Source organism: Helianthus annuus, chromosome 8 (assembly GCF_002127325.2).
Source record: "Helianthus annuus cultivar XRQ/B chromosome 8, HanXRQr2.0-SUNRISE, whole genome shotgun sequence".
In the NCBI taxonomy this organism is placed as follows: domain Eukaryota; kingdom Viridiplantae; phylum Streptophyta; class Magnoliopsida; order Asterales; family Asteraceae; genus Helianthus; species Helianthus annuus.
In genome coordinates this window covers 121,299,778-121,325,050 of record NC_035440.2, presented here as the reverse complement: position 1 = coordinate 121,325,050, position 25,273 = coordinate 121,299,778, and the positions used below count along the sequence as shown (strand labels likewise).

At 39.0% G+C, this 25,273-nt stretch overlaps 2 protein-coding genes across 2 annotated transcripts; both read right to left on the bottom strand.

Annotated features, from left to right (window-relative positions):
* Nucleotides 1–21,386: 21,386 nt before the first annotated feature.
* LOC110870557 lies at nt 21,387–21,896 on the bottom strand. Its single transcript, XM_022119738.1, has one exon. It carries the CDS (start codon nt 21,894–21,896, stop codon nt 21,387–21,389), a length of 510 nt encoding a protein of 169 aa, XP_021975430.1.
* A 970-nt stretch (nt 21,897–22,866) lies between these two features.
* Nucleotides 22,867–25,033, bottom strand: LOC110873721 (probable pectate lyase 18). The gene is made up of 4 exons (XM_022122724.2): nt 24,753–25,033; nt 23,915–24,655; nt 23,557–23,695; nt 22,867–23,384 (listed from the first exon to the last, which is right to left on the bottom strand). Exons 1-4 carry the CDS (start codon nt 24,854–24,856, stop codon nt 23,163–23,165), a joined length of 1,206 nt encoding a protein of 401 aa, XP_021978416.1. The 5' UTR covers nt 24,857–25,033; the 3' UTR covers nt 22,867–23,162.
* Nucleotides 25,034–25,273: the final 240 nt, after the last annotated feature.

Genomic DNA, 25,273 nt, shown 5'->3' with positions numbered 1-25,273 from the left:
TACGTAACCGGGGGTTAAAATACTTACAACGAAGCAGGCCTTCGCTATTTTAGTGGGCATAATGCCCGATATTAATTCTACACTATAGAAATTGAGAGAGTTTTGAGAATTTTGAACGGTTTCGACTGACTACCGATCCCATCTATTTATAGGGTCTGATCCAGACTTCCTCGCGGCCCGCGCAAACCACACAAAGGGCCTTCGCGCCCCGTGACATAGGGTACGTAGGGCCTAGCTTTGATTTGTCACCGACTAGCTTCGACAGGGATTGGGACACGTGGCGGCTCAGGGGCTCGCCTGATGGTAGAACTGTCGCACCCCGCGTAGCCTGAAGACAGGGTCTTCGCGGCCCACGAGCGCTCCTCAGAAATTGTTTTTATTTTATTTTTACAAAATTAAAGGTATTTAGGGCCATTTCTCATATACGGAGTGTATTTTAGGACGTATAGGGACATTCTAAATAATTTAGTGGTGTCGAAAATAATTTTGGAGGGTTGTTATAGGCATGAAAATAAACATATGAAAATTAATCAGCTAGTCACATAATACTTGTTTGACACTATGAAACCCCAAGGGTTAGAATGTTTTCATGGGTTCAAATACCCGTTAGAATCATAACAAGTTATTACGTCTTAGATGATGTAATCTAATACTTTGACAAATGAACACTAATCCATCATCAAAGGTTCGATTATTTGGATAATATATATATATATATATATATATTACATAGTGTCCATCATATCCTATAGGTCATGTAGGAGGTAGGAGGATAAATCCACCATTCAGGAACCTCTTTGTATCATAGAAGTCATGTAGGAGGTAGGAAGAACAAGTCTTCCATTTAGGTACCTCTAGGTGTTCACCACTACACTTGATGTTATGAACATTCAAGGAGGGTCATGAACATACAATAAGAAAGGAAATAATTACAACTAATCTAAGAAATCATCAAGTAATGTGTGGATTTTTTTAGTAGGATAGCCCAAGCTTGTCCTATAATCTCACAACCATCAAGCTTGAAGCTTGTTCATTACTTGTGGGTTAAACCCTAACCAAAACAGAAAGTTTATGAGGTTTTAACCTCTAATTTTAAGTGTCACAACCTTGTTTTTAAGCACACTTAATCATAGTCTTGATTAGTGGCATAAGGAAATAGGAATGTATGAAGAAAACATGAGTTTTCTTCCAAAACAAAAAGATAAAAATGAGCAGAATTATAGGTGCACTTTGGACCTCAAAAATGGTGAGGTTTCACCTTAGTTTGCCCAAGAAAACTTGTGAGAACCTTCCTAGAGGTTATCCCAGTGTTGTAGAAGAAGAAACAAGAAGAAAATTGAAGTGGAAGTGAGTTAAAACTCACTTTTTATGGCTGGAACTTTCAAAAAACGTGGCTGAAACTCAGCTGAGTTTGGGAGAGTTTTTGAAGTGTTTGGAGGCTTGAAAAAGTGGAGTAAGGAGTGGGGAAGTGTTTATTATATAGGGAAGGGATTAGGGTTTCAATGGGTTGGGCTTTGGAAGTGTTTAGTGGGCTGAATAACACAAAACAAAAGACTTATGTGGGCTGATGCAAGGCTGTTAACAACCCTATAATTTTTATTTTATTATTTTTTTAACATTAGAAACTATATATTTTATGTTTAATAAAGTGTTACATGTTGTCTAGTATGTATGTAACTTGTAACAAGGTCCAAAATGCATAAATGACATCTTTTAATTAGCAAAAAGTGTGATAACATAGGTGTGTATAACACATGAAATGTAACATGTATAGTTTATAGTTGGGTATAATGAAGTGAAAAACATACAACTTAGTCATATAATCAAATAACCAAGTGTTTGAATGTATGGAGATTTAAGGATTACGAATACACAATGACCGTGTACGAGTTAAACTTATGTTTATGAGTATTACGAGTCATGTATCAAACGAATGCACGTATCAATGTAGAAGATTAATCTTATTACGATCAAAGTCTCAGATACGATTACAAGGAATACAAGTTTCCAAAAATAGAAACGTACGGCAAGCTTTCTAATTAAGGCAAGTTATGAAAAAGCAGGGCGTTACATAACTCTTAACTCGGTCGGCCGCATTAGTTAATCGACTTCATAATACGGAGACGCATAACCATGATCATCGCTAGGCACGATAAACTGAGAAAAAAAAACAATGGTTAAATCATAATGGCACATCTAAAAGCCTTTATAATAATAAGTAAATATATTTTTACCTCGTTCAGATCTGGCAACAACGGTTGACGGGGCACAACAAACTAAAAAAACCAACGGGTAAAAGGTAATGGTAAGTTTAACGCCGAAGAGAAAAAAGTAAATAACTACTTACCTCGTTGAGGTCTGACAACAACGATTCATTATGATGCGGACGAAAGCTGGATACGACCTCCTCCGCGTGATCATCATTTCCTCTCCCATCATAAGAATCAGGGATAATAGACCCCTCCTAATACAAACGGTGTGCTGAGTATTTCATAAAAAAATAAAACAAGTTAAAAAAATGCTATACCACACTGCTTTCCGTAATAAATGTGTCTGTGTTTGTGTAGGACGACTCGCCGAAAATGTAATTAAGGTTGAACCAAGATATGATGTTAGCGAATGTAAAGAAAAAACGAAGAACAATATAAATCATCTTCGTCTTCCTTCATCGTTTATAAAGGGTAAACAAAATGCAAATTCACAGTCCAATACGGGTCGTATAGGCCTATACGACCCGTATAAGGCTGACGTCAATCACTTTATATCACTGTTGAGTGACAGAAAGCAACCTCGTACTATAATACGGATCGTATAGGCCTATACGGTCCGTATAGGCTTTCCATGTGAACCATATCTGTCAGCTTTGAAGAACAACCTAGGACTAATATGTATCGTATAGACCTATAGGATGCGTATTAGTCCGCATGATGGGGATAGTGTCAGTCTTTGACTGACCTTGGAAATTGAATTTCTCTTAATGCGCATCGTATAGGCCTATACGATGTATATTGGTGGTGTCGATTTAATTTTTTCAAAGTGTGCAAATAATACGACCCATAGTTAATCTATAAGCTTTCAATATATAAAGTATATTTCTTTTGAAAGATTGCTTAATATTAAAAATACTTTTAGCAAGGTCTTGGGGTAAATAAAAAAATTCCATGTAAAGAGGATTTTTAAACCATTTGATTCGAGAAATTTTGCATTTTTGGTTTCTATCGCAATACCATATGAAAGAAAAATGCATAGTATCATCAACTAATGTTTGTTTGTGACAGAAATATTTGCTGAATGAATTCTCTCTCATTAACACCAGAATATATAACGTACAGAATATCTCCTATTCTATAGAAAAGATTTACATTCTAACTATAAACAATATTTCCTCTAAATAATATACAAAATAGTATTATCTATTACACCCCCGCAGTCGAAGCGAGAGGAGGCCGAATGCTGAGACTGTAGCGAAAATCGTCGAACAAGACTTTAGGAAGACCCTTGGTGAAATGGTCAGCAATTTGAAAACGAGAAGGAAGATGTATGACTCGAACTGCTCCACGTTGTACGACTTCACGGACAAAATGTATATCTAACTTAATATGTTTCGTGCGTTGATGCTGAATAGGATTACCCGATAGATAAATAGCACTAATGTTGTCACAAAATATCATACTCGCTGAAGTTAAGGGTTTGCGAAGCTCGAGTAGTAGATTGCGTAACCAACAAATTTCTACTACAACATTAGCAACACCCCGATATTCAGCTTCAGCACTGGAGCGAGACACAACAGTCTGTCGTTTAGAAGACCAAGAAAGAAGATTAGGTCCAAGGTAGACACAATAACCCGAAGTAGACCTACGAGTGTCAGGGCAACCCGCCCAATCAGCGTCTGTGTATGCACGAAGGGAAAATTCAGTAGAGGAACCCAGTGTTAGACCATATGACGACGTTCCCTGTAAATACCGGATAATCCTTTTTAAGGCATTCCAATGATCAATCCGATGAGAATGCATATGCATGCAAACTTTTTGAACTGCATAGCTGATGTCAGGGCGAGTGAAGGTAAGATATTAAAGCGCACCCGCGAGACTACGATACTGAGTGGGATTATCGTGCTTTGAACTGGAGACAACACTAAGCTTAGGATTAGAGTCAACGGGTGTGGCTACCGGTTTGCAAGAAGACATGCCAGCCCGTTGAATGATATCCTGAGCATATGTGTGTTGAGAGAGAAACATAGAATTTCTTGTGCGAGAAACCTGAATGCCCAAAAATTGACTTAGAGGACCCAAATCTTTCATAGCGAACTCGACAACCAGGTTTTTCATGATGTTTAGCCGTAAAGCATCATGTGAAGTGGTGAGAATAATGTCGTCGACATAAATTAGAAGATATGCAATATCCGAACCCTGATGGTAGACGAATAATGAATTGTCGCACCGACTTTGTTGAAAACCGAGAGAAAGTACAAAGTCAGTGAACTATTGATACCAGGCACGGGGAGCTTGCTTCAACCCATATAAAGATTTCTTCAATAAGCAAACGTGATCTGGAAAATGTTGATGACTAAATCCCATAGGTTGATACATATAGACCGTTTCATTCAAATTCCCATGCAGAAATGCATTGGTAACATCCAGTTGATGAATATTCCATGACTGAGATAAGGCAAGAGATAACACAATGCGTATAGTAGCCGGTTTGATAACCGGACTGAATGTTTCGCCAGAATCCACACCCATTTGATGATTACTGCCATCGCATACTAACCTTGCCTTGTACCGTTCTAGTGTGCCATCCGACCTGTATTTATGTCGAAACAACCAAAGACTACAAATAACATGCATATTAGATTGTCTCAGAACTAACTCCCAAGTCTTATTGTTGATAAGGGCATTAAATTCTGTAAGCATGGCATTGTACCATTCCGGTGAGGCTAAAGCATCCTTGGGGTTTTTGGGAATAGGGACAACGGTAGAAGTGTGAAGGTTAAAGTGTTGCTTTGGTTTATAAATACCATCCATCGACCGTGTACGAATGGTTCGAGTAGATGGTGGAGGGGAGGGTTGTGGCGGGGTTGATGAATGAGGCTGAGTTGGATGGATGGAGGAGAGGGGTGAGGACTGATGGGTGGTTTCGGGTTGGGGAATTGGGCCACCGTTGGGCTGGGATGTGAGGGGAGGAGGTAGCGGGTTGAGGCGTGTGGTGTTGGGCCTACGGCGTAAGTACTGGAGGAGAGGGGACTGAGGTGAGGCAGTGACGTTGGGCTGTGATGAGGGGCGGGTAGGATGAGTTGGGTTGGTTTGGGTAGGTGTAGTGGGGTTAGCAGAAGCCAGATCGGTAGGGGTGAAGATGATTTAGAAGGTTGCACAAGAGACCAAAGGATAGGATTGAGGGTAGTAGTGAGGAAATCATAAGTATTAAGTGAAGATTTTGGATGGTTAGCGAATGGGAAAGTAGATTCATCAAAAATTACATGGCGATTAAGGATAATCTTGTTTGTAGAAAGATCAAGACATTTATATCCTCGGTGATTTTGAGGATAACCAAGGAAGACACAAGGCATGGATCTATATTCGAGTTTGTGGATAGAAGTGTGTGGAATTAAAGCGTAACACAGACACCCAAACACAAGAAGGTGTGATATGTAGGACGAGTGAGATAAAGTTTGTTAGTCGGAGATTTATAGTTAAGAAGTTTGCTAGGGAGTATGTTGAGAAGGTAGGTGGCAACTTCTAAAGCATGATGCCAATATGTGTTTGGTACACTGGATTTGGGCCAAAAGAGTGCGGATGATATTATTTATAGAGCGTATTTTCCTTTCAGCTTTACCGTTTTGAGATGACGTGTGAGGACACGAGAAGCGAAAATGCATGCCATTTTAATTACAAAATTGTTGAAACATAGAGTTTGCATATTCCTTACCGTTATCACATTGGAATTGTTTAATTTTACGCTCAAATTGGGTTGATATATGATTAGTAAATTTAGTAAAGGTATCAAACACTTGAGATTGAGATTTATTGCTAAGTGGGTATGTCCACAAGAAATTCGTAAAGTCATCAAGAAACAAAATGTAATATCGGTGACCCCCACTACTTAAAATAGGGGAGGTCCAAAGATCACTATGAACAATATCAAAAGGCATAATAGTAGAATTGATAGAATGAACAAAAGGTTGTCGAACATGTTTTCCAAACACACACGATTGACATAATTTATTTTTCAAAGTTCCACAGTTAATAAAACTAGAAGTTTTTAGAGAATGCAATAAATGAGATCCCGGATGACCGAGTCGTTGATGCCAAATGTCTTGAGAAATAGCAGCAAATGTTGTTGGGGACGAAAACTTGGTGACTTGTGCAGGGTCAAGAGTGTAGAGATCCCCGGAGCTATTGCATCGTAGGATAGGGGTCAGGGTCTTGAGATCCTTCACAAGAAAACCAAAAGGATCAAATTCTATAGAGACATGATTATCAGTTGTAAAGTGACGAACTGAAATCAGATTTTTAATTAAGGCAGGGGCGTGAAGAACATTGTTTAGTTTAAAAAGGGGTAGAGGGGGTGGTAAAGTGAGATTGCCATAGCCAAGTACCGGGATAGTTGAACCATTGCCTACAATAATATTTTTAAAATTGCCATTATTAAAATAAGAAGAGAAGTTAGCTCCGGTGTCCATTGTATAGTGATGTTCAGGCGGGTTAAGAGACATTGTGTAGAGCGCCTAGTCTATATCTGTGGGAGCATAACTGGATGCATAAGATTGGGCCGGTTTCGAGCCAAGAACCCCCGGGCCCGGAGTAGGTGTGGACCGTGAAGCAGATGGATAAGGACATGGAGGGACGTTTGGGTTCCACGCAGCCCATGGCTGAGGTGATGCAGTCCACGGCTGAGGTGAATAGCCCGAAGGTGGGACGGCCCATGATGTCACACCCTGGCTTTGCGGAAGCGTGGGTTTATGGTGTGACTTCTTAATACCACAGCAACAATCATAACAATGCTATATGATAAAAACATGAGATATTCACCCATTAATAGAGTTTAGAAAAATACCATATTATACTTGTCTCAAAACATCAATCACAAAATAAGTTACAAACCTTGACTTGATTTAATGAGTTCGTAAAAACTTAGCAAAAGACTTTAAACAATACTAGGTTTAGAGATATGTAACCCGTCCAGGAAGAGGTTACACCTTCTAAACCCTGGATGACTTCTTTATTCAAACGCAGCTTGAAAATACGTGCATACCGTGCCAGATCCATTAGTTCCCTGAAATACATGTAGTTTGAAAAATCAACATAAAGTTGAGCGAGTTCATGTGTAAGTGAGTAGGTATAAACCTTTGTAAAAATGTCTGTATGTATGAAAATCCCTGGTACGTAGCAATTTAAGGAAAAAGAGATCACCATTGGGTTGCAAGGCCAATGATATGTGTGAAGTGCGGTAGGAAGACTCAAACCTAGCAGATTTTTGCGTGGGGCTCAAAGTCACCACCTGGTTCATTCAGCGGACTCAAGGGTTGGGCTCGCTACACCCAGATAGATCTACCGCTAATGACCCTCGGTCCTACAATGAGTATTAATGGCCTCTAGTTTCAGCCTACCCACTCACAAGATCTAAGTAGTAACCCTCCTTATGCTAACCATACCATGTATAAAAGTATCCGTAAACATTGTAACATGTATTTCACCCCCGAAGTATAAAAACTGAAAACAGTTAAGAGAAAAGGGGGACATGAACTCGCAGTATTGCGTCTTCGTACTTGTAACCCAAATCTCCACGACAATCACGACTACCTACAATGGTCTATTGTCTATTAGACGAACGGGTAGTGCCTTGTCTTAGTATTTGTGTTTTTGGGTTACGTTCCCAGTATTAATCCAAGTTATAACTGTTTTTAAGGTTTTGAAATAATAGTTAGACAACTATTTTATAGTTATACTTCTCAAGTATTGTATATACGCATTTCCTTCCCAAGGATGGGGGTAATTTATATTTGTATACTCGTATTCTTAAAATAATATATGTACCTGTATATCCTGCCAAGTAATGGCGTCGTATTTTGATGTTATTGTTCCAAATAAAAATATGTTAATATATTCCCAAAAATAACATATTTCTGTTTCTACAGTTTCCGAAATAATATTTTACCAAAATATACGTATACGTTATAATTCCGAAAAATATATTTTTAAGTCTCACTTGAAAATATATTTTAAATCACTTGTCTAAAATGTTCTGATTCCAAAATATACATATTTGTCCCAAAAATATTATATTTCACTTCATACAAATTCCCAAAATAATACTTTGTCAAAATACACCATTAAGAGTATTTTCCGAAAATACGGGCGTTACCTTTTAGAGTTCGCGTTGTAAAAACAATACCGATGTAACTTAAATATTTATTTGTGAGGGCGTTGGTATTATTTTGGAGTCGTATTTTCATGATACATCAAGTAATATTATTTTTATCCTAAAAATAATATATCTTTAGTTCACAAAATAATTACTTAAGCACACAAGCGTTTTATTAAGAAATATATATTCTCAATATATATTTAACAAGTTCCCTTTACAAAAATCCACCTCCGATACTTGGTTATTTTGTAATAAAAACCATGGCGAAATTTATATTTTGAAAAAAAGTTGAAAATATAGTTATAAACACTTGTCACCAAAAATATTTCTAAGTGTTATATTTTTAGAAAAAATTTGCCAGAGTTTCCTCTGTAACTGGAGGTGGCCACGCTTGCTAGCGTATCATTTTCTTTTCGAAATTCAATCAATAATTTATCAATCATCAACATACATCATTCAAACATCAAACTAGTCAAACATATTTAGTAAAAAAATGTAGTACTTTTCCAACATATTTAGTATTTCTTTCCATCTTTAAAAATAAAATTAGTTTCTTGAAAACTTTATTTTTAAAGAATACGAAATTTTACAACTTCTAGTCAAAAATTACGAAAATATTTCTTTGTTAAATCCTTTTGTCACACAAGTGTTTACACACTTGCTTGTTCACAAAAATGCTTGTAGTTTGTGTAAGATCCGGGTTTAAAACAAGACTTGCCTCTTACACTTGGTTCTTCGAAAATACCACTTGTAGATCTTTAGATCTACTAGTTTAAAATCTTATTTTCCAAGAAAAATCACTTTTACACAAGTACATGTTTTGTTAGTGGAAGAGTTCATCATCTTGTAACTTTCACACTTAACAAACTACTAGTTCATGTTCCATGAACATGATCTAGCATGGTTAGATGATGATCTATCCCACTACTAGCATCAAACAACATAAAATAATCACAACTAAACAAGTTTCATAAGATTTACACCACTAGTTACTCTTTAACCAACTTATTTATCATTCTTTCAAGACTTTATGTTTTGATCTTGTGTGTTCTTGGATTTTAACCGTTAAATCTCTTATTAACCACCTTAGACAAGAACAAGAAGATGTTGGGAAGCACTTACTACTAGCTCGAGGCTAGGGAAGAATCAAGGCGTAAACAAGGTGGATAAAAGAAATGTAGAGAGGTTCTTGAGATTCCGAAAGCACCGAGCCTCCTTGTATGATCTCTTGCACACTTGTATGCAAGAAAATGGCTTGAACAAGATTTGAATGATGGGTGGGTAATGGTGATGGTGTTCGGCCGAAGTCACAAGGAGAGGGAGAGAGAGCAATTTTTTTGTTAAGTGTTTGTGAATGAATGAAAGTCTTGTCCAAGAAGTATTCTTATAGACCACTCATCTCTATTACCCATTATACAATGTGCTTCCAAGATATTAGACAAGATCAATAAAATAATCAAAAATGTAAGGGGTGTGTCCCCCTTGGGGAACTGATCGGTTAGGGGGGGGGGGTTATAGTTGGATTTTGATGATATAGTTAAGGATTAGTTATGTTCCAAAGGTATTAACTAGAGTATTATGTGTGTTATGTAATACAAAGGGTGTTAGGGTGTTCGGGGACCCTAACTAGCTCAGAAAGTGTAAACAATGTCATTGACAATATTTTTATGTTCCGGGTAAAGTCCGGTTGTTCGGTTGGATGTTGATCCGTTAAAGTGTTAAATAAGTATTTAAAGTGTCTTTTATTATGTTTTTAGTGACACAATAAATTCCCAACACTTTGGAAAGTATCTAGGACTGTTTTGCCAAGTTTTTACACCTTACTAGCATTGTTTAATGCTGAATTTTGTTTATTAAGTGCAGAATTCTGCATTTAAGGTGTGTTTTAGGCACTTCCCGGCGCTATAACTATCCCCCGGGAAGCTATAACTATCCCCTAGTGACGCAGTTTAATGATTCTCACTTCCCTACACTCCCTACTAGTGTAGTAATCTATTCCCGGCTCATACTGGCCTCAGAGACAATGTCTGTCTAGTGCTGGCAATGTCAGCATGTATATTGGGTTATCCGCTCACTGTGCTAACTGTGCTTTTGTGCATCAAGTTTGTCACTATTTTTTGTGTAATGGATGGAGTGATAGTAGTAAAATGTGATGCATGTGTATGTATGTATCAGTAATCAGTAAGTAGTTAAATCAGCAGTTGTAATCAAGCATAGTAATTAAGCACTAATTAAATATAAATTGATTGTACGGATACCCGTAATTTTTAGGGTTGTCACATTCTCCCCCCGTTAAAGAAATTTCATCCTAGAAATTTGTACTACCTTAACCCCTTATGGTTTCGTCACACGTGTATGTATATGAATAATATCAAGGTAGATAATCTTCAACCCGAATCAAACCTTACTCACACTTGGTGAGTCCAAGAATATATATCAACCCGAATCCTAGGGTTAAAAGGTGTGTGCTTTTAGCATTTGTTGTCAAAGGTACAAGTCGTATTTGACGTATAGTCTAGTGTGATCCAGCTAGCAGGGGTTTCACAAAAAGAGGAGATCTGACTAATAAGACTCTCAAACGGTCGATCGCAATATGCAAGCGAGTTTTCACGAAACATAGCATCCGCTATATGAATTCAAATCAACAACCCAAATGAAATAGTAAAATGATCTGTCAACTCCCGGGTAGATGAATGGTAAAGTTTAGTGTGCTGGAAATTTTGAATTGCGAAAATACGCCGAGTGAAAAACAAGCGAATCTGGTGTATCCTTGCCTTAATTAGTAGTTGCATCAGAAATATTTGAATGATGCGTCAAGCAAAAGTATATGTAGTCCTGTGTGAAACGGTTGACCATGATTAGCACAAGCTACAAGTTTGTAATGACACCACAAGGTGTCGCAACGACATAATTCCATAATAGCGGTGACTGAACAAGTTCACCGTGTTTGAGATCAGATGAAAGTGTACCGAAACAAGCCGGAAGATTTGATTTACACAATGTCATAAAGTTTTCGGTTGAATATGGAATCATCAAAGAGCCGCTGTTTTGATCGAAGATGAAAAAGTATTAAGTACTGTAAGGCATTTGATTGACAACGAAAGAATCGTTAGAAGGTATTTTGTGCTTATGAAATGAATATATGTACCATTGCCTCAACACACAATTGTGTTAAGACTGCTTCGATCGTGGATATCAAATGGATTGTTAACAAATAAATAGGCAATTAACTCCGTGAATGAAATGAGTAACCCAATTAGCGCAAGCTTCAATTCTGTGAAAGTATCACTGCAAGGTATCGAAATCAATCAACGATTTAGTGGAGTCACAGACCAACCGAATCTACTATGATTCGAAATGAAAAGATCTTTGTGAAAATATTCGAATATGATGCTCTCAATACATCATATGATGTCTGAAACTGGACATGCGAAGTGGATGAGTTCAAGGAATCGAACTTAATCTCAGTGTAGCCCGGCAATAAACATATGTTTCAACAAAGGAAATATCGGCATGGTAACAAAATAAACCATGAATGTAATTTGTAATAAATGAAGTTTCAAGAGAGTGTGCTGACTTGATAGCAAAAGAGCCAATAATTTTCAATAACGTAGGTTACTCGAACCACAAACCGGTAATTAGATTTAGCATCGTAATATTTGAACTTTAATGAAGCATTTATTCGAAATGAAACCGCATGCGTAGCAAAAGGTGCATGGGTTATATATAAGTTTTCAAGTGATGAAGCGAAGTGTTTCTACCAAAAGGGATAAGTGACCAAGTATACGAAGCAATCGTGAGTTCGCTCTCAGCGAAGGAAATCAACGTGATGCAACTACTTTGGGGGGAGTAGAAATGCAAATATCTACTCGTTAGAAGTAAAAGTGAAGACTTCAACAGAAGAAAATTTAAGTACTTTCGGTTTTGTTAACTGCAATGACAGGTTTGTCAAGTTAATGATGTTTGATTGAGTTGACAGATATGGTTCTTAAGTAAAACCTTACGAGTTTGGTCCTGGGTTCCCAAAGGTCCTAGATATAAGTTTTCTAGATTCTCCAGATTTCGTATCCCTCGGATCCGGTTTGTACATTGTGTAGGAAACACCATTTTGTCTATGTCTAGAACAAGTCATTGTCCCACAATTTCGGCCTGGTATACTTTCTTCCTGAATTTCACCGCTAACGATGCTCGAGCGTCGACCAGTCGTGTAGTAGTAGTTGGGTCCTCATAGTCAGTTATGTAAGAGGTTCTTTAACCCTTAGTAAGAGTCACCGACTCTCGTGCGTCAGCTCGTTCGGCTCCTGGTAGTTGATGTTTATTTGAAAATCAACATCCTTCTTTTTTACAAGCAGAAATGGTGTTACCCAAAAGGGACATCTTGGTCTGTTATCTTCCTCCTCTATCTACTGCTAAAATTCCACTGTCAATCCTTGCATTTCCAAAGGTGTAAGTCGCTCAGGGTGCATTGACTACAGGCGCGACGCCTGGAATCAAATCGATGCAAAAATTCGACTTGTCGTTAAGGAGATAATTCTGGCTAGTCTTCGAGGAAGACTTCAGGATATTCTCGATCACGGGGGTATCTTTAAGTTTTAGTTCTTCGGCTCCCTTGTCCCCGACATGAGCCAGAAAACAACACATCCTTTCCGCAACAACTTTCGTGCCCTCAAGCAATTCGTGATCTGTAGAGGGTATCCTGCTTTGTGAGTCACGATCGTTCCTTCATTCGTCATCGAGGTGCGGATATCAACCTCCGCTCGACCGCTTGGCAACTAATACACCCCAATTACCTCGTCGAAGCTTCCCAGCTCAACTGGCAGTAGATCTATCGTAAACTTACGCTCTCCGGGTTCTATCTTGCCGTTTCCACTCACTTCGTTGGCTTCCACTAGCTTCCCCTAAGCTAGTTTTAATGGGTACTGGAATATCTACTTACTCGCTACTTAAACCAATTATACTCTCGAACTCTAGAGGTGCGAATCGTAAAATTAGCAACAGTATTTGGCAATACAGATGCATAACATTGAGTAATTCGGGACGTACCGATATCCATGCTTGAATCCCTGGCGTGTCTCCCTAGCTCTGGTGGGGAGCTTTCATCCTTGTGCCTGATTATTTTTAGGGCAATATTTTCTGAAATGCTTTTTGTTTCCACAGTTAAAACAACCTCGAGCACGTTTCTGTTTATCACTCATTCTGCCTTGACAATTGTCATTGTCGTTGTCCCCTTCGTGATTCTCACTACCGTCTTGGCCCCCATTACCATGTTAAGTATCTTGCCAACAAGTTTCTTTAGGATGCCCCCTCTTTCCACAGTTAGCACATTTTCCATATCTACATCGCCCGACATGATAACGTAAACAATTGTCGCACTTAGGTAGGATGCCCATGTAGTCTTTTCCCTTTTTTGGCCTTCTTCTCGCTACTCCCCCGAGTAACTATCTTGAAATTTGCGAGCTTTCTCTTGTTATCCCCAGATGCCTCTATAGCAGTCTCCTTTTTCTCCTCCGCAGTGGAAAATTCTCCTCGTCTAACTGCTTCTTCCGTGAGTGCCATGCTTATGTTGATAGCCTCGGTGATCGTTGAAGGTTTAGATGTTGTTACCAGGCTTAGAATTTGAGGTGCCAATCCCCTTATAAACTGTTCAATTCTCTTAAACTCTGGTCCCCCAGGAGTAAAGCAACTTGTGATAATTCGTTAAATCTCTGCACATACTCCGCTATCTTTGGTCCTTCCATTTTCAAGTTCCACAGTTCTGTTTCCAACTTCTGGACTTCTGCCCTTGAGCAATATCTCTTATGCATCAGATCTTTCAGTTCGTCCCACGTCATAGCATACGCAGCGGTCTCACCCATTGTCCGAACTTGATGGTTCCACCATGACAGAGCCTCATCCACCAATAGTCCAGCTATATACGTGACTTGATGTTCGGGGTCACATTTACTCAATCGTAAAACAGAATCCGTCTTTTCAACCCAGCGCACGAAGGCTAAGGCACCCCCAGTGCCGTCGAACTCTCGAGGTTTGTGGTCCAAGAACTGCTTGTAGGTGCAGCCTGCGGTGTAAGCAACATTATTCGCGTAAGGCCTTGGCAAGGAACTCGTGGAAATGTCCAAACATTTTGTAACTAGACATTACCGTTGGGGGGGTTATTTCCTGAGGTACCTCCACTGCAATCGGAGCGACAAGCCTCGTACCGTGCGATGGCCTATAAGAGGCGCTCTTGCATTTCCGCCTCTGTTGTAGGTAGAGGGTGGTTGATATCAGTGTTCCCTTGAGTCGACATCCTCCTAGAAGAAAGTCGGTTAGGTCAGGGCTTGTGAAGGACGCGAGCACACAAGTCTCTATTCAACGAATAAGACCTCAGAGGTGTATTACATATATGCATATACGCAGTTGTTATAACATTCAATCGCATATTATCACATGTATTGCACAACTTGTAAATAGGAATGTAGCAAGCAAGCATGTAGCATTATAGTTATAGCACAAATATGTAGATCAACAGTGTGCTTAGTGGGGACATAGTGACGGAGTTTTTCGTTAGTCATTAGTCATAAGTATTGTCGCGTGTTTTAAGATGATCGGGCTCTCGTTATCCTCCGGCCACAATCACTGTGTCTTACAAAATGCATCACATCAGAAGGGACACAGGGTCAGCCTACCCCTCTCCAACAAGTATATTAGTGCATCAAAATTTTGTAGTCGTAAGTGGTCCTCAGAAGTCTCTGCAATCCCGGCTTATCATTAGTGTCCTTACCCAAGCGTAATGCAATCCGCATAATCCAGAAACCAACTATACTGGTGACTGGGGTGGAGGAGGAAAGAAAAGTAAATTGTTAACATGCGTGAGTCCCTCCTCGAGCTTGTATATACATTGAAGTAATTATCTGCTCTGCCGCTCGATAGTAAGGAAATGAGCATCAGAATCTTGCGAACGATGAAATAGCAAAGATCAAGAGCACAAAAGGAATCTTGATGTATGTGGCGGATCAAAGCATGCTGGTGATAGACAAGGTGGAGGACGTGGTGTTTTACATAAACTTTTCAGACAATATGCTGTCTTGTGATGTAGACACTCAAATCATGTTTTCGGTTATGTAATGTTTTGCATTTGAAGTTGCCAATTGTGGCGTCAGCTCAACCTCCAACATTCTGCGACTCATATCCTTAAACTGTAGTTGATGTTACAGGAGCAACTCATCTCACGTGTGGCCTTCATAATGTAAGGGTCTAACTTCAGCACAATGTACAATAGGAATCATCAAAATGGCTCGTCCGGCTGTGTTGAGGTGAAGATAGCAAACGGGGCGGCCTGTGAGGTCGGGGAAAGTGCTGCTGTAGCAAAAAGGATCGTTATGCTGGTGCCGACCTGGAGTACTCTTCCGGGGTGCGGGTATGTCCTGAAAGAAAGCTATAGGCACCTTGGCGCAATGGAAGTCGGTCTTCATAGGGAAAAGGAGCAATGTCAGCGGTTGCGGGTGTAAAAACAAACATCTTAACAAATGAGGAGATTGCCCGATGCAGGTAGATGTAAGGGGTGCAATGTCTGGCAGACCAAAAAGAAACAGGATCGTGATCACGCAAAGGTGTAGGTTCAGCAGGCGCAACATTCAAGCTGACCCAAAAGGTGTAGAAGCTAGCTCAAGAGCAAGCTCTGGGTCGTGTAACGGTGTGGTGTCTCGAGCAGGTGATAGAGCAGCAGCCATATCATCGTCGTCTTGTGTCAGTAGTAAAATGATGTAATCCAGATGTTTGTAAGGTTGCAGGTATCACAGACTCAAAGGAGTCTGAATGCATGCTAGAATCAGAGGATGGCTTGTTAACAGGGGTCTTAAGAAGTGAAGTTAGTAACAGTGTTCTCGTCTAATTTTTGATCGTTTTGGGCGTCGGCAGGAGGACCATCGATAAGCATGCCAACGTAGTCATATATTGTTTGTCGAGTAGCCAATCTTCAGTAGGAATGTCCGCAGGAGGCGCATCCTCGAGGATTGGAGCCATGGTGTGTCCATCATCGGGATGACCAGTGATGAAGTGGTCATGGATCGAAACAAGAGTGGCAGAAAGATTCTTGTCAGAGAAACCATCAGCAGAGATGAAGTATCACCAAAGTCTGGTAGCGCGAACTGTTAGAAGTCGTCCTCGTCATTAGCATATCATGATCACTCTCAGTATCTGACGTAATTGTCTCTGGCGCAGATGTAGTCTCATTATCTGTGGCGGTGGTCGTAGGGTTATCAATGTCTGATAACTCGTTCTCTAATTAGAGTGACATGTGTGCCGGTGTGTAGCATGTATATTCATAGTAATTACTAACACTTAGTGTATGCGAACAACTACCACATATGCACGTACATCAACCTTAAATTAAATAGCATGTAAGTCTCAATTATTGTAAGCAAGTAATCATCCTAGTCTTCCCCAGACTATCCTCCCAGCCTCTCAGACTGCTCTTCCTAGTCTCTCAGACTATCCTCCCAGCCTCTCAGACTGATCCTCCTAGTCTCCCAGACTACCCTCCCAGTCTCTCAGACTGAACCTCCTAGTCTCTCAGACTATCCTCCCAGCCTCTCAGACTGAACTCCCTGGCCTCTCAGACCAAAACCTCCCCAATCTTAAAGATTGGCCCCTCAGTCTATGTGACTGAATCCCTGGTCTCCCTGACCAACCTCCCAGTCGATAAGACTGAATCCCTGGTCTCCCTGACCAACCTCACAGTCGATAAGACTGAATCCCTGGTCTCCCTGACCAAACTCCCAGTCGATAAGACTGAATCATAAATTTGGAAAAAGTGCACAAACTTTTTGTTTGTAAGAATGTTTTGTATCCTGGATCTGGACGTTTTGTGTATGCAATGAAAACATGTTGTGAAAACATTTTTGTGAGAGCCCAAATGATCGTAGTCTAGACTCAAGAAAGAATCCTAGTTCGCTATGACCGAAGCTCTGATACCAAGCTGTCACACCCTGGCTTTGCGGAAGCGTGGGTTTATTTGGTGTGACTTCTTAATACCATAGCAACAATCATAACAATGCTATATGATAAAAACATGAGATATTCACCCATTAATAGAGTTTAGAAAAATACCATATTATACTTGTCTTAAAACATCAATCACAAAATAAGTAACAAACCTTGACTTGATTTAATGAGTTCGTAAAAACTTAGCAAAAGACTTTAAACAATACTAGGTTTAGAGATATGTAACCCGTCCAGGAAGAGGTTACACCTTCTAAACCCTGGATGACTTCTTTATTCAAACACAGCATGAAAATACGTGCATACCGTGCCAGATCCATTAGTTCCCTGAAATACATGTAGTTTGAAAAATCAACATAAAGTTGAGCGAGTTCATGTGTAAGTGAGTAGGTGTAAACCTTTGTAAAAATGTCTGTATGTATGAAAATCCGTGGTATGTAGCAATTAAGGAAAAAGAGATCACCATTGGGTTGCAAGGCCAATGATATGTGTGAAGTGCTGTAGGAAGACTCAAACCTAGCAGATTTTTGCGTCAGGCTCAAAGTCACCACCTGGTTCATTCAGCGAACTCAGGGGTTGGGCTCGCTACGCCTAGATAGATCTACCGCTAATGACCCTCGATCCTACAATGAGGATTAATGGCCTCTAGTTTCAGCCTACCCACTCACATGATCTAAGTAGTAACCCTCCTTATGCTAACCATACCATGTATAAAAGTATCCGTAAACATTGTAACATGTATTTCACCCCCGGAGTATAAAAACTTAAAACAGTTAAGAGAAAAGGGGGACATGAACTCACAGTATTGCGTCTTCGTACTTGTAACCCAAATCTCCATGGCAATCACGACTACCTACAATGGTCTATTGTCTATTAGACGAACGGGTAGTGCCTTGTCTTAGTATTTGTGTTTTTGGGTTACGTTCCTGGTATTAATCCAAGTTATAACTGTTTTTAAGGTTTTCAAATAATAGTTAGACAACTATTTTAGAGTTATACTTCTCAAGTATTGTATATGCGCATTTCCTTCCCAAGGATGGGGGTAATTTATACTTGTATACTCGTATTCTTAAAATAATATATGTACCTGTATATCCTGCCAAGTAATGGCGTCGTATTTCGATGTTATTGTTCCAAATAAAAATATGTTAATATATTCCCAAAAATAACATATTTCTGTTTCTACAGTTTCCGAAATAATATTTTACCAAAATATACGTATACGTTATAATTCCGAAAAATATATTTTTAAGTCTCATTTGAAAATATATTTTAAATCACTTGTCTAAAATGTTCTGATTCCAAAATATACATATTTTTCCCAAAAATATTATATTTCACTTCATACAATTTCCCAAAATAATACTTTGTCAAAATACACCATTAAGAGTATTTTCCGAAAATACGCGCGTTACCTTTTAGAGTTCGCGTTGCAAAAACAATACCGATGTAACTTAAATATTTATTTGTGAGGGCGTTGGTATTATTTTGGAGTCGTATTTTCATGATACATCAAGTAATATTGTTTTTATCCTAAAAATAATATATCTTTAGTTCACAAAATAATTACGTAAGCACACAAGCGTTTTATTAAGAAATATATATTCTCAATATATATTTAACAAGTTCCCTTTACAAATATCCACCTCCGATACTTGGTTATTTTGTAATAAAAACCATGGCGAAATTTATATTTTGAAAACAAGTTGAAAATATACTTATAAACACTTGTCACCAAAAATATTTCTAAGTGTTATATTTTTAGAAAAAATTTGCAAGAGTTTCCTCTGTAACTGGAGGTGGCCACGCTTGGTAGCGTATCATTTTCTTTTTGAAATTCAATCAACAATTTATCAATCATCAACATACATCATTCAAACATCAAACTAGTCAAAAATAAGTGTAAATCGCAAACTCATGAACTTGTGAGTTGTGTAAAAATATGTAGTACTTTTCCAACATATTTAGTAGATCTTTCCATCTCTAAAAATAAAATTAGTTTCTTGAAAACTTGATTTTTAAAGAATACGAAATTTTACAACTTCTAGTCAAAAATTACGAAAATATTTCTTTGTTAAATCCTTTTGTCACACAAGTGTTTACACACTTGCTTGTTCACAAAAATGCTTGTAGTTTGTGTAAGATCCGGGTTTAAACCAAGACTTGCCTCTTACACTTGGTTCTTCGAAAATACCACTTGTAGATCTTTAGATCTACTAGTTTAAAATCTTATTTTCCAAGAAAAATCACTTTTACACAAGTACATGTTTTGTTAGTGGAAGAGTTCATCATCTTGTAACTTTCACACTTAACAAACTACTAGTTCATGTTCCATGAACATGATCTAGCATGGTTAGATGATGATCTATCCCACTACTAGCATCAAACAACATAAAATAATCACAACTAAACAAGTTTCACAAGATTTACACCACTAGTTACTCTTTAACCAACTTATTTATCATTCTTTCAAGACTTTATGTTTTGATCATGTGTGTTCTTGGATTTTAACCGTTAAATCTCTTATTAACCACCTTAAACAAGAACAAGAAGATGTTGGGAAGCACTTACTACTAGCTCGAGACTAGGGAAGAATCAAGGCGTAAACAAAGTGGATAAAAGAAATGTAGAGAGGTTCTTGAGATTCCGAAAGCACCGAGCCTCCTTGTATGATCTCTTGCACACTTGTATGCAAGAAAATGGCTTAAACAAGATTTGAATGATGGGTGGGTAATGGTGATGGTGTTCGGCCGAAGTCACAAGGAGAGGGAGAGAGAGCAATTTTTTGTTAAGTGTTTGTGAATGAATGAAAGTCTTGTCCAAGAAGTGTTCTTATAGACCATTCATCTCTATTACCCATTATACAATGTGCTTCCAAGATATTAGACAAGATCAATAAAATAATAAAAAATGTAAGGGGTGTGTCCCCCTTGGGGAACCGATCGGTTAGGGGGGGTTTATAGTTGGATTTTGATGATATAGTTAAGGATTAGTTATGTTCCAAAGGTATTAACTAGAGTATTATGTGTGTTATGTAATACAAAGGGTGTTAGGGTGTTCGGGGACCCTAACTAGCTCAGAAACGTGTAAACAATGTCATTGACAATATTTTTATGTTCCGGGTAAAGTCCGGTTGTTCGGTTGGATGTTGATCCGTTAAAGTGTTAAATAAGTATTTAAAGTGTCTTTTATTATGTTTTTAGTGACACAATAAATTCCCAACACTTTGGAAAGTATCTAGGACTGTTTTGCCAAGTTTTTACACCTTACTAGCATTGTTTAATGCTGAATTTTGTTTATTAAGTGCAGAATTCTGCATTTAAGGTGTGTTTTAGGCACTTCCCGGCGCTATAACTATCCCCTAGTGACACAGTTTAATGATTCTCACTTCCCTACACTCCCTACTAGTGTAGTAATCTATTCCCGGCTCATACTGGCCTCAGAGACAATGTCTGTCTAGTGCTGGCAATGTCAGCATGTATACTGGGTTATCCGCTCACTGTGCTAACTGTGGTTTTGTGCATCAAGTTTGTCACTATTGTTTGTGTAATGGATGGAGTGACAGTAGTAAAATGTGATGCATGAGTATGTATGTATCAATAATCAGTAAGCAGTTAAATCAGCAGTTGTAATCAAGCACAGTAATTAAGCACTAATTAAATATAAATTAATTGTACGGATACCCGTAATTTTTAGGGTTGTCACACCTGATCCGTAGGGAGAGGCCCACGGACTGTACGAATGTTGCGGTGTGTTCTGCTGTGAGTAGGAGGTACCTCTGCCTCGGTTACCATACCCCCTGCCACGACCACGGGACCTGCCACGGCCCCGTCCCCGGCCACTACGGTCCGATTGATCAGTTCGAGCATCAGTGTGAGACGCATCTGTGGAGGCTGAGAGTGCTGTACCAGCGGCTTGGGCAGCATTTTTGGCCTGAGTGGTCTTCCTTGTTTCAGCCATGCACAACCTAGACCGAGTTTCATAAAAATCAGGTAAGGGTTTCGTTTGTTGAATAAGCATACCTATGTTTTCATATTGATCGTTTAGACCGGTGAGGAGTTGAAGAACCAGTTGTTCATCAGAACAGGAGACCCCACGTTGGTGAGTTGGTAAAAAATAACCTTCACGGCTTGACAGTAGGCCGACATAGTAGGGAATTGATCGAGTCTGGTATTAGCAAACTTGTTATTGAGATCAATAGTACGCGTGGCACGATTATACTGAAAAAGATTAGCCATGGCGGCCCATGCTTTATGGGCAGTGGTGTTAGGCTTCAGGATTGTGTGGAGTAGGTCGGTGGAAATCGTGCCATAGATCCACTGGAGGACAATGGAGTCTAGGCGTTCCCAAGATTCAGCAGGTGCGGCCTTTTCTTTGTCTTTCTCCGATGAAGATACATCAGGAGGTTGAAGGTGATCATAAACCTTAAAAGCCTTGCATTGTATTTTGAATAATTCTGACCATGTAGTGTAGTGGCCAGATTCGATGTCAAGAGTGACAGGGATGAGGGCTTTGATGTTAGTAACAGTGGCAGCAGGGTGAATGGTAGACATGATGTCTGAGAGAGAGGGGAGAAAACGAAGAAGAGAGGCTGGTGATGAGAGAAAACAGCGCAGGGTAGGAGGCGATTAGGGTTAGGATCGTAGGTATGATACCATGACAGAAATATTTGTTGAATGAATTCTCTCTCATTAACACCAGAATATATAACGTACAGAATATCTCCTATTGTATAGAAAAGATTTACATTCTAACTATAAACAACATTTCCTCTAAATAATATACAAAATAGTATTTATCTATTAGTTTTTTTTTTTTTTTTTTTTTTTTTTTTTTTGCCGGTTCTTCATGAATACGAAATCGTTTCCGGATCTTCGTAACGCCCACCAAGTGAAAAAAAAATGGACCCAATCAAATCTTTCTTGTGATTTTGAACTTTTAAAGCTTCCAACCATGTCATCTTCTCGGCTGGGTAGACTATGTCAACCGCCGAAGACCAAGCCACAACACAGTAAGACACCAAATTCGAGTAGCAACTGAACAAGCTCATCAAGTAAGCCCGTAAGTGACTTGTATTTGTATAAGATCTTTATTATGTATTCACTGACTAATAGACATTTGTCACTGTCTAACAATAATGCGATTGATACTTTACATCAATAATATCTAAGAAATATATTCATAAACGGATAAAAGAAATATATCGCATTCTAGACATTTAATATATATAGGGGTTGGTTAACGCACAATTTGTGTTAACGTAAGCAGCGTACGAGATTGAGATACAACATGCGAACTTCATTTTTCACCATGCGATTTTTTTATAACATGCTATTTTCTCATTTGTAGTTTTGTACAACATGCGACTTTTTATATTTTACAACATGCTAGTTTTTGTTATGCAGTTTATAATGTGCGAACTTCAAATCTTGTATGCTCGTACAATGAGACATATTGTACATTACACTTTCATTATATATATATATCAAAATAAATATGAATCAAGAATCAGTGAGACAATCATAAGCTAAAATCTTAACATAAATTTCTTGGAATAGATATAAGTTTTATATGTATACATAACAACACTACGTAACTTGCATAGCCCAACCATTTGGTGTCCAATATGAAACATCCAATGGCTTCCATAGAGTAGCAAGCCGAGGTTGTACTTGGGAACAACATAGTCAAAATCAAAAAGCTTCATAAAGTAAAAGTGACAAAAAAGAAAAATATAAAATAAAACTATCCCCGTAATTAATAAAGGGAAACCCCCAAAATCATGGGTCAAAATTATGTATCGCGTTATCGTATTTTGATCAACAACGGGAGCCCTTTTTGCAATGGAGAGCTCCCGCATTGGTCGTGAGGGCAGAGACAATCGACGAGGGCCTAGCTCCAAGGCTTGAAGCCCTTGCATAAACTGATGAAGCCCCAGCACCCGATGGCACAAAAAACGCACCGTTTAACATCAAGTCCCCTTCGGACCTCCAGTTCCAGTTTTTCCAATCGCTTTGTGGCGCATCCTCGTGCTTCGTCACCTACATCATTTTCCATTTTAGTAAATATTTTATTTTTCAACTAAATGATAGATAGTAACATAATTCATGATTGGTAACCAACTTTTTTTCGACCTTATTAGAAGTTGTTCACCATGCTTTAAAAGTTGTACATTATAGTCAAAGACATAGATGCTCAAAATCTTGTATGTACCTCTTTGCTAAATCTTCTATCCGGAGCTAGGAATCTATTCCCTTGGCTATTGATGGTAGGGTTTGCACTCCCTCCAATTGCATACATCTCCCAATGTGTGTAGTCATTGTTCACCACATGAAAGTAACCATGTCGGCATCTACAATTATCATATACAAATCAAATATCTTTTCTTTTAACTTTTTAGCTTTTAAGTTAAAAGAAATACCAATGTCGTTGTCACACCTGCATTTTATATTTTCAGTTTGAATCATGTAACACATTATGTTACACAATACAAACCTTGCAGGTGTGACATAGTACGATAACGACAACGACTACAAATCTAAGGTCATATCTAATGTCATGGAACCTTTACCTTGGCATTCTTTGGACCAGTCCTTCACCGAAGTGATTAAAAGCAATGGTGACTTGCATGTTCTTGTCTTTCTCATACGAATCACTATGGCCTAAAAGCATTACTTTATCATGGTGGGTCATGTAATTGTTAGATATTGTAATTGCGGTGGACCCCATGATCGCGTCGATCAGTCCATCAGCGCAATTCGATAACGAACAATGATCGACCCACACATGACTTCCACCAAATATCGACACACCGTCACCATCCGATATAGTTCTCCACCCGAAATGCCGCGGAGAACTGCGAACCATCGCGTTCCCACCCGGCTTACAATCGTGAATATTAATTCCGTGAATTATAATGTTGGTAACGTATTGTATTGTAATGCACGGTCCACCCGCTATATGCACGCTCGCACCACGACCATCAATTGTCTTAAAACTATTCATGATCAACTCTTCTTTGAGTCTAATCACCATGTCACGCTGGAAAATAATCCAGAGCGGCTCATCCTGAATGACGGCATGTCGTAAAGTCCCAGGCTTCGGGTTTACGGCATCGTCGTCACCCGAGTCGGTAACTACATAAATCTTCCCATCCCTACCCCCAACAGCTCCCTTCCCAAACCCAATGGCGCAGTCCGCCAGACGCTGACGGTTCTTCTCCCAGTTAGGGTCGCACCGCCAGCAGTCGTCAATTGGGTTTCCTGTCCCGCAGGACAAGAAACCCAGATTTCGCCTTGACTCATTCAAGCTCCTACACAAACACAAATCAAAAGATGAAGTTAGCTCAAATGTTACAACATTGTACCAAACAACCAATGGTGGGTAGCAATGGATGTTGGAAAATGTACCTTTGTACTTGTTGTACTGTGTGCTGAGGATGTTGTACTGTGGCAGAGATTAAGGTAAGAGAGAAGAGAGAGAGGAGGATGAGAGAGAGAAACTGTGGTGCCATTGGTGTGTGTTTGTGGGGTAATGTGTAGGTGGGTGTAGTGATTAATTGGAGGGGAGGGGAGGGGGGTATATATAAAGAAGAAAAGGGCGTAAGTAATGGCGTGATTAACTGAATTTACGGAGGATCTTTCCCTTTCGCATATGGTAGGTTTTGGTCGTTAAATTTCTGTCACACTCTCTCTCTCTCACTTTTTCTCTCACACACATTTATACGTATCTATATCCCACATGCATGTGTATATGGGATACATACTTATGTAACCACATGCTTTGAGGAACTTTAATGGAGTGTCTAGGTTTCTAATTTTATATTTAGATATATTTAATGCCCAGAGGGCTTTATAGCCTAGTGACATTTTATTGGATGAGGTATGGTTTTGAGACCAAGAGGTTCTGGGTTCGATTTCCACAAGTGGGG